Source organism: Medicago truncatula, chromosome 1, assembly GCF_003473485.1.
Source record: "Medicago truncatula cultivar Jemalong A17 chromosome 1, MtrunA17r5.0-ANR, whole genome shotgun sequence".
Taxonomy (NCBI): Eukaryota; Viridiplantae; Streptophyta; class Magnoliopsida; order Fabales; family Fabaceae; genus Medicago; species Medicago truncatula.
Genome location: NC_053042.1, coordinates 39042606 through 39053731, shown reverse-complemented (window position 1 = coordinate 39053731; position 11126 = coordinate 39042606). Strand labels below are relative to the sequence as shown.

The window sequence follows — 11126 nt, the reverse complement described above, 5'->3', positions numbered from 1 at the left end:
TTGCTAACCACAAATGAAAGAGTTTAAGATCCTCTCACAATTACCCTCCCCAGATCATTATTATATATAAAAAAAAAAAAAAATTCTTTTATTTTACTTTACTCGGTTACGGTCCACTACATAATTATGTTAGGAATAGTATTTTGTTAGGGAAAAAAAACATATATTTGTTCTTTTTTTTTTTTAACAAAATATATTTGTTCTCCTTGTTGTCTCGGTCCTTTCACCTTATCGATTATTTACGGTATGTCTGCTAAAGTTTGACAAGAGTTTGATCTACAGCCAGTGCAGTGCTATCATCAGATAAGTTAAGCTTATATGCCCCCTCTTAAACTTATTTATGCCAATTTGAAATTAGTTTACAATTTTTTTTACAAGATTTCCTCAAAAAAAAAAATTACAATATAGTCAACAATTTTTTTTAGAAGGTTATGTGTTTGAATCTAGTCATAGGAATGCAACAATGCTAAATATTTTGATAGAGTTTCGTCATCTATTATGGTCATACTCGACTCAAAGGATTAATATCTGCAATTACACGAAAAGAATATTTGAATCATGCCAAAAAGATATTTTATCGGCAAAGCCTACATATACCTTGCACCTATAAAGTAATAAAAGTAAAATCTTCTTAGGAAGACAAGAGAAAGCTTATTCCCTAGACAAACAATAATGATATATAGACAGACATTATTTGTACATCCACTCAATACACCTTGTTAATCATGTTAAAAAATGTTGTTGAATAACTAGAGTAGACGGTTAATTCAATTCACAACTAAAATTATAGTTAACTAAGCTATATGAAATTTAACGACAATTTTCAACGTAAATTGAATTAAATATCTATCCAACTCAATTAACTATATTTTTGTATATGATTAACCATGTGTCGCGTGTGTATGTAAAAGGGGTGTCCATGAAACATATTTCTATATAAACCACTAAGCTGCTTGTATTTCAAAGCCAAACCAATCATTCTTGTTTAGCTGCATAATGGAGCCTAACTTTAATGTTTCGCTTCCATTAGTGTTCCTAATTATCACTCCTTTTCTTTTACTCCCTCTCCATGCCAAAGATGAAACTTCCTCCACCTACATAGTCCACATGGACAAATCTCTCATGCCTCAAGTTTTCACAAGCCATCATAATTGGTATGAATCCACCCTTCATTCCACAACAACACAAAGTGATGATCATGTTCATCCATCAAAGAAATTGGTGTACACCTACAATCATGCCATGCATGGATTCAGTGCAGTCTTATCACCAAAAGAGTTAGACAACCTCAAAAAATCTCATGGTTTTGTCACAGCTTACCCTGACAGAACAGCAACAATAGACACAACACACACCTTTGAGTTTCTTTCATTAGACCCTTCCAAAGGACTATGGAATGCATCAAATTTAGGAGAAAATGTTATTGTTGGTGTTATTGACAGTGGTGTTTGGCCTGAAAGTGAAAGCTTTAAAGACGATGGCATGTCGAAAAACATCCCAACAAAATGGAAAGGAAAATGTCAAGCAGGACAAGATTTCAACACTTCTATGTGTAACTTGAAATTAATTGGAGCTAGATATTTCAACAAAGGTGTGATTGCATCAAAACCAAATGTCAAAATCAGTATGAACTCAGCTAGAGACACACAAGGACATGGTAGTCACACATCATCAACGGCAGCCGGAAACTATGTCAAAGATGCATCTTTCTTTGGTTATGCAAAAGGTGTAGCTAGAGGTATTGCACCAAAAGCTAGAATTGCAATGTATAAAGTACTTTGGGACGAAGGTCGTCTAGCTTCTGATGTTCTTGCAGGAATGGATCAAGCTATTGATGATAATGTTGATGTTATCTCAATCTCATTAGGTTTTAATAGTGTTCCACTTTATGAAGATCCAGTTGCAATAGCTTCATTTGCAGCAATGGAAAAAAATGTGGTTGTTTCATCTTCTGCTGGAAATGAAGGTCCACATCTTAGTACTTTACACAATGGAATCCCTTGGGTTATAACCGTTGCGGCTGGTACAATCGATCGCACGTTTGGTAGTTTGAAACTGGGAAGTGGTGAAACTATTGTTGGTTGGACTTTGTTTCCTGCTACTAATGCTATAGTTGAAAATCTTCAACTTGTTTACAACAAAACTTTATCATCGTGCGATTCATATAGTCTTTTAAGTGGAGCTGCAACAAGAGGGATTATTGTTTGTGATGAATTGGAATCAGTTTCAGTTCTTAGCCAAATCAATTATGTTAATTGGGCAGGTGTAGTTGGTGCTGTTTTTATCTCAGAAGATCCAAAACTGCTTGAAACAGGAACAGTTTTTTCTCCAAGTATTGTTATTAGTCCAAAAGATAAAAAAGCACTTATCAAGTACATAAAAAGTGTTAAATTTCCAACTGCTAGCATCAATTTTCGACAAACATTCGTTGGAACAAAGCCAGCACCAGCTGCTGCTTATTACAGTTCAAGAGGTCCTTCAAAAAGCTATCCAAGAATCTTAAAGCCTGACATTATGGCACCTGGTTCTTATGTTCTAGCTGCTTTTGCTCCGACTATATCATCAGCTAGAATCGGAACAAACATTTTTTTATCGAATAATTACAATTTACTTTCAGGTACATCAATGTCATGTCCTCATGTATCAGGCGTTGCGGCTTTGTTAAAGGCCGCAAAGCCTGATTGGAGTTCGGCTGCTATAAGATCAGCAATAGTTACAACAGCTAATCCATTTGATAACATGCAAAATCCGATTATGGACAATGGTAATCCATCTCAATTCGCTTCGCCTCTTGCTATGGGAGCTGGTCAGATTGATCCTAACAAAGCATTGGATCCTGGTTTAATATATGATGCTACACCACAAGACTATGTTAATCTCCTTTGTGATTTTGGTTATACGCATAGTCAAACCTTGACTATTACAAGATCGAAAAAATATAATTGCGATAACCCTTCGTCCGATCTTAATTATCCTTCTTTTATTGCTTTATATGCTAACAAAACAAGGTCAATTGAGCAGAAGTTTGTGAGGACTGTGACAAATGTTGGAGATGGTGCTGCTAGTTACAATGTGAAGGTGACAAAACCAAAGGGTTGTGTTGTTACTGTGGTTCCTGAGAAGCTAGAATTTAGTGTTAAGAATGAGAAACAAAGTTACTCTCTTGTTGTAAAGTATAAGAGGAAGAATAAGAAGGAATTAAATGTGTTATTTGGTGACATTGTTTGGGTTGAACAAGGTGGTGGTGCACATAATGTTAGGAGTCCTATTGTAGTGGCACCAAGTGCTTTTGTATGAGTGTTGTTCAAGTTTTTGGTTTTTTCTTCTAGCCATCATTTTGTAGTGTACCCCTTTTTGGGACTACAAAAAAATAACTAATAAAATTTGATGGTTGTCTCATTCACAAAGATTGGTGCAAGTTGACAAAAACATTGGTATCAATGAATTGGTTTGGTTGTTTTTATGCACCAAACATGGGTCTTGCCATTGGATCTTGTTTCCTTCGCTTATTATTTTTACAGAATCAAAGTATATGTGCATCTTGGAACAACATTCTATGATGTCTTTTTTGGACAAACAAACATATAAATATAGTATCATATCATATCATTCATAGTAGCTTGGTAAATACAATCCCAATATATGTAGTCACTCTAGGAAATAGTTTAACCACTTCAATTTTCATACACTTTTTGTGTTAAATTTTTTCCACTCCCAATCCCAATATATTTCATGTGTAATTTTTAATAAATTAAAATTATAGTTAAAGTCAGACATTTCTAATAATCGAATTACTATAATTGATTGACAAAGTATTTTTCTTTACACTACCATGAAAGAGTTTAATTTTATAACGTGCATTTGTTTACTTTCTTAACCTATCAATGACCATATTATGTGTAACTTTTAAGGAAATTATCATTACAGTCAAACATTCTTATTGAATAGTGTCACGTGCAATCTTATGGGCTACAGTTTTTGGAATGTCGTTTGTTATTTAGTATTTAATTATGATTTTGTTATTGGATTAAAAAAAAATAATTTTGATATTCGGTAATTTAGAGATTATTTTTTAAAAATTTCATAAAATGGTCAAAATATATTTTGTGTTTGTTTATCATAATAAAAATTTCATTTTTAAATAATAATTTATTTTGTTTAGATATAGCTATATAAAATAGATTTTTTTCCTTAAAAAAAGATTTTTTTGTTAAAAATTATCTCAATCTTATGACTCTTATTTTCTCTCTCCTTTATAAAAATATATATCTTTTGATAAACTACTCTTAACAATTTCTCATTCATTTTAAACTATTATAATTTTTTTTTTTAGATTTTGCTTTTTTAAATTGATTTTTTTTTTTAAATTCTTAAAAAAAACTATAACAAACGGCCTCTTAGTCAGTATATGCAATTTCAGGGTAAATGGATTAAAGTTTTTTTTTTTTTTTTTTATCAAATGTGTAACAAAGTAGATAACTTTAAGTATTGTCAACTGACCCCACAAATCAATACGAGTCTTTCCCGCGTATTTTGTCCTCACTCATACTCTTTTCAAGAAATTTTCAGATGGCCACCATCACACAATTACTCCAAGTTAAACACGCTTAACTGTGGAGCTCTAATGGAATGAATTATCAAAAAAATGCATCTTGTTGGTATATCTAGTACAAAATAATTCTTTAAGTCTCCCTTTAACCATGGAGTCGCATACCCTTCACGAACTCAAGATCCCTCTCATTCTTATGTAATTTGGTTCACCTAGAAGCTATCGGGAATCGCCCATTGTCATGCATTGGCACCGGCGACCACTTTCCGCTCATTGTCATGCATTGGCACCGGCGACCACTTTCCGCCCTCTTTAGTCTTGTGCATTACATGCCCACAAACTTCTGCTTGGCTCGTCCTCGAACAACATCGTACTGAGAGAGATCTGCTCTGATACCACTTGTAACATCTCAGACGACTTTAAGTATTATTGACTAATCTTACAAACCAACACGGATCTTTTGAACGTGTTTTCCCTATAGTTAAATTGAAGTTTTCTTATCATTAGATCGTATGCACTACATGGAAAACTTTGCTTTCGTTTGGCCTTCTTTCTCTTCCAAAAATGCCCTGTTATAATTGATTTATGGTAGTTTCCTTATCTACAAATTTGTCATTGGTATAATCAAAAACTCGTTTAAACTTAATAGGGTTAATAGTGCTTTACCCCCTGTAATATAGGTCATTTTTGGTTTTACACTCTGTAAAATATTTTTTTTTATTTACCCCCTGTAAAATATTTTTGTTTTGATTTACCCCCCTAATAGTTTATTCAAAAATCAATTTTTTATTTTTTTTTCTTCAGAAATTCTGGATTTTAAATGACCTATTAACAAAAATATTTTACAGGGAGGTAAATCAATTTTTTTTTTACAGAGTGTAAAACCAAAAATGACCTATATTACGGGGTAAAACACCATTACCCCAACTTAATATTCAGAACGATTGAATAAAATAGTAGTTAATATTATCAGTGCTTCACATTTCCAACGAAAAGGAAGGAAACGAAATGCACAATGTGGAGAAACATATCAGGTAGTTCATTTTGCCACCATGCATGCATATTCACTCCAATTTTAACTTTCTTACTTATTCTTCTATATCACCTATTTCTTTATCTCATCATTTCTCTATATCTCTACTTCGTTTTCAATGTTTTCGTTCAAATTTTGTGTAGATAATTCATAGATGAAATTATGTGTTAATTTTTCTTTTTTCCTTTTTCAGTGGCTCTGTTAATGGTAAACTGGAGGCCTATGCCTGTAACGGTGATATTATGTGAGGGATAACCCATCAACATATCAAAGAAGAGGAATAGCGACCAAAGTGAGAAATAAGAAACTCAACCCGTATGAAAGGTAGAGAGGGTGCATTAAGGAAAAGGGAAACAATCAACCATATGAGAGACAGAAGGCGGATGAAGAATAGAAGATGAAGGTGTTGGCGACAAAAATTAGACCTAGAAGATAGTCACCCTTTGTAGTGGGAACATAAAACTAAGACTGCGTTTTTTCCAACTTTCGGTCCCTGCTTGCGTATGATCTCAGCGCTTAAACGATGGGAAGGATGACAATTAGTAATTTGTTTTAATTTTGTACTTCTCTTTTTATTATTTATTTGATTTGATTTTGGAGCATTTCGACTCAAATAGTTTAAATTTTATTCAATTTAATTTGATTATTGCAATATTCAAATATGTAAGATGGGTGGTAAATTTATTTGTTTTTTGAATTAAGATGGTAGAAATTAACCTTATGGTTCGTGTATATATTTTATTGCTTATTGCATCCCATCATTTTTCTTCTGAAGTGACTATAACATAGAATTGTCCAGCATTATCAAAAGCATAGAGCTGTCCGGTAAGATTCAATACAATTGACTTATTTTCAAAAATCAATGGTTAGTCTAACATGTTTTTATCCACTCTTTCCATCTATTTACTTATCAAAGGGAACTTAAATATTATGCAGAAAGAAGTTGATGATGGAATGAAGATTGATAATGCACCAATCTCCTTGACTCCATCAGTGGCATGATTTGGCATCATTTTTCACGAGTTTAACTATTATGTATGTATTAATTTCTTTTTTACAGTGCGCATTAATCTGACATATAAAAACGGGTGAAGAAAACTATAAGATTGACAAAGGACGAATGATATTTTTTTTGAACAAGCAAGGACGGACAATATTGTTACATATCATCCCATAGTTGCTAAGGTTAGTGCATTGATTCAACCTTTCTTATCTTTTTCAAATATTTTCATAAATAATTTTGATATATGTGATAGGTTGACATATAAAAAGAAAAAGAAGGCTTAAGTGCAATTTTGTCCCCCCTGTTTTGACTGAATCGGGATTTTACCCCATATTTTAAAACTCGGAATTTTACCCCAGTTTAATGATTTTTGGAATTTTGGCCCACCTATTTTAAAAATTGGAATTTCACCCCTCCAATTTAAAAATTTCCAAGAGTTGGCTGATGTGGCTTAAATAATATTAAAAAAATATCCACCTATTTAAACTATCTATATAAAATATTCTGAATTAAAAAAAAGATAATAAATAAAAAATGTAACTTAAAATAATAATAATAATAATTTTCCTTATATTTCCTTCAAAACATTTTCCTTATATTTGCGTACAAAAATCCTTTCCAATCCTTTCTTCCTTTTTTAATGGATTTTTTTTTCGTTTATTCTGATTTTTTTCCCTACGTTTTATCTCTATTTTTCAGATTTTTTTTTTTTTTGCATTTTATGGTATTTTTTTTTCGATTTTTTAGAAAAAGTTATTTTAGTATTTTTCCTGCATTTTATTGTATTTTTCAAAGTTTTTTTTTTTCATTTTTTTAAAAAATTATTTAAATTTTGTAATTAAAAATATTTAATTTAAATAATGAATTAGGTCGATAATAAGATAAAATTTTAAAATCCATATCATCATTGCCACATCAGCCAAAATGCACTCTAATGTGGTGGGGGGGCAAAATTCTGAAAAACATTAAATTGGGGGGGGTAATATTCCGAATTTTAAAATAGAGGATAAAATTCAGATTCAGTTAAAATAGAGGTGGCAAAACTGCACTTAAGCCTAAAAAAAAGATAAAGAAATAGAGAGAATAGTGTTATAAAGTTGATGATGTGATGAAACGAGAGATGAAGAAAAAAAAAAAGGAAAGAAACATTGAATAAGTGTTAAAAAAATAGGGTGTCCAACTATCATTACTAGACCATCCACCCGTGCTGTCGCACGGGTCATCTCGATTGGAAACAAAACATGCAAATGTATTGAAATTAAATATGCTTGCGGTACAAAATAAATTGTTTCTAAAAAAAATACATTAAAAAAATACCTTAAATCAGTAGATTGCAGAAAATCTCCTTATAACTACATTTGAAGTGTTATTCATGCTTTTACTATTCTCATCTCATCAGTCATTAAAATCTTCAACCCATTCCTGGAGGTCTCCTTGGATATTGCAACGTAAAGTTGACCTCGTATGTAGTGTACGTTGTGTATACAATTATATTTCAAGGAATTTATGTGTATACAATGCGGTTTTTTTTTTTTTTTTAGAAAACTATCAATGCAAGCGTCATCCTCATATGTTAGCAGAATTTTTAGACCACTCTTTGAACTAATTTCAAACACTAAGAGAGATGAGCAAAAATAATATAGAACAATCGAACCCTTAAATTGTTTTATGAGCCACTTTCTATTCATGAACAAACACTAAGATTAGCTACGTGGAGTGAAATGACACATTATACACAAAACAAATCTTAAAAAACCTGCTATTATACAAACAAACCCAAACAAACATTATTGATTATTGAAATGGATGGTCTGCATAAATTAATTTTGACATTATCCTATTGAAATGGGTGGTCTGCATAACTATTGTTCTATACACAAAATAAATTAATTTTGACCTAAAACAGTAGACCGAAGAGTTATCTTGCAAAAATTATGGACAAAATAATTAACCTTAGTTGATTCAATCAAATCTGATAGTTGTAGAAAATCATCAGAGAGAGACTGTAATCGGACCAGTAAAAAGAATTAGAAACTTCAGGCAAATCATTAGTTAATTTTTAGTTATTGTAAAAGCTGCACCCTATAACTTTTTCGAAATCGCGGCGGCACACCGTGATTTCGATAAAGTAAGTCATCACGGAAACTCAAAATAAGCTTCAATAGTGAATATACACATGTAAGTATAACCTTGTGAAATAAGCCCTTATATTTGCAGTCAAAGAAAACTACCTTAAAACTCAATTTAAATTACTTGCAATTTGAAATAATTCGAATATGGAAAACATTATACATGTAGAGCAGATTGTAATTGATTGTGCTTTTTCTTCCTCATTTTCCTCTGCCCCTAGAAGCCACAATCTAAGCTTAGTAGCTTTGATTCTGATCGTTATCAGATGTCACTCTGCCTTCATACGTTCCACAATCAAAGCTTAGTAGCTTACAACGTGATTCCATAAGTATGCCCATTTGCAATGTGATTCCATTAGTAGCCTAGTAGTTTCATATGTTCCTACCACATAATGAAAAATTATAACAGATTCATATGTTCCTTTCAAACACCAAAACCATATGTTAAAAGTAATTACATATTGTCAAGCAATATGTAATTGGGACCAAAATATGCATAACCATACTACAGAATACTGAACTTATTTTTCGAAATGCAGAAAATGGTTAAACTGTTAAAAAAAATATAATTATCTGGCCTTTGCGGAACCAAGCTCCATATGGGACTGTAATCTAGAACTTCAGAAGATCAGCTAGTTCACGAATGAGTGTTCGAGAACCTAGCAATGGCACAACGAAATCTTGGTCTCCGCTGTCATAATAATTTAACACATGATTAGCTTCTTAGTAATCAGAGGATTTCAAGAGAAATGATTAATAGAGATTTGGAAGCCTGAGAGTGAGTAAAACTTGTAAGGAGTCATTCGGATAAAAGATGTAAAATGAATAATAAAGTATAGTATCTATAGGGACAAATCACCTAATTAATGTATAACTAACTTATTGATATTAACATAATTAACATTCTGTAACATAGCTTACTATCAATATGTAAAATTAAATAGCCAATTGGTCTCTTTTGTTGAAATTAATTACCTGAAATAGCAGCACCCTCACCCAGCCAACACAGAGGCACCACACAGCCTGTTGTCCCTCGAGAGCACACCACAAAAAACATAAACCACTTCGACAAAGTCCACCAAAACTATCACTATTTTCTCAAAGGACAATCTTTATCAATTTATGTAAAGTTTATTTATTTATTTGCATTAAAAAGGACACCAGTGAGCTATAAACAACATGAGGGTCCTATAAAACACAAACCAAACGCATACGTCTTCCCCTTGATTACGAAAAGAAAACAAAAGAAAAAGGCTAGGCACAAAACAAAAGAGGTGCAGCCCCTAAAACACCAACATCACAATGATTCCTAGTGACAGAAACAGAAACCAACAAAGAGGCAGCCAACAAAGAGGCACTGCAGCCTGCTGCCCTTCGAGAACAGACCACAAAAAACAGAAACCACCTCGACAAAGTATACCAAAACTATCACTATTTTCTCAAAAGACAATCTTTATCACTTTATGTAAAGTTTTTTTATTTGCACACTATTTTATCATAACATTGACAATACTTGTTGTGCAAATTTACATCTAATGGAACTATATTTCATATTAGTTATTCACACCCATTATCGTGATGATAGTGGCTCATGATGTCAAGATACTCATGGAGTAGGAATAATAGGATACAAATAAACATGAGTGGCAGTTTTTCAATGGAAAATTTCATAGCAAGAACAAACTTTGGATTACATTCTTTAAAGCTTATCACAACATGTATAGGTAGTTTAATACAAAAAGTCAATGAGAGAGGAGAAGAGCAGAGAACGAGAGAGAAGATTGTTGATGAAAAGAAAAACCTTCCGCGACAGTGCGATTCACTGAGAACTTCACCTTCTTCAAGCTCCTTTCCTATCAAATCGGAAAAATCAATCAAAACAACACCGGTGATACCAAAACCCTAATCGCGAAATCAAAATCAATCAAAACGTAACGAAACTGAAAACGCATACCGAGGGATCGAAGGTCTTGAAAATTTTGTTGCATATATAGAAGCATTCTCTTTCAATAAAACTTGAAGATGCTTATTGCCTTGGTGAGGCTGACCGGCGATGAAGAGAACACCCAAACTAAGACACGAAGAGCTATGCGAGAAACTAAGACACGAAGAGCTACGCGAGAAACAATGAAAAGAAAACGACTTGAAGATGCTTTTTGCCTTGGTGAGGCTTTTTTTTTTAGAGAGAAAATTGGAGTGAGAGAGAAGAGAAGAGGGATTGAAAATCGCTGACTTTTTCTGATTAGAGAAAAATGGGTGTGAGAGGGGAGTGAGAGAGAGGGAGTGAGAGCAAAATGCAAGGAAATAGGTTTGTTCAGATGCCTTTGCATTGAGAAGTGGAGTGGGTAACTGCATGCCTTGGAAAGAAGCGAGCACAATTCCAAGTGGTGGGATATTTGAATTTCAAAATTT

General features: G+C 32.6%; 1 protein-coding gene across 1 annotated transcript; it reads left to right on the top strand.

Annotated features, from left to right (window-relative positions):
* The first annotated feature begins 974 nt into the window (after nt 1-974).
* Nucleotides 975-3407, top strand: LOC11425629 (subtilisin-like protease SBT3). The gene has a single exon (XM_003590818.4). It carries the CDS (start codon nt 997-999, stop codon nt 3295-3297), a length of 2301 nt encoding a protein of 766 aa, XP_003590866.2. The 5' UTR covers nt 975-996; the 3' UTR covers nt 3298-3407.
* The last annotated feature ends 7719 nt before the right edge of the window (nt 3408-11126 follow it).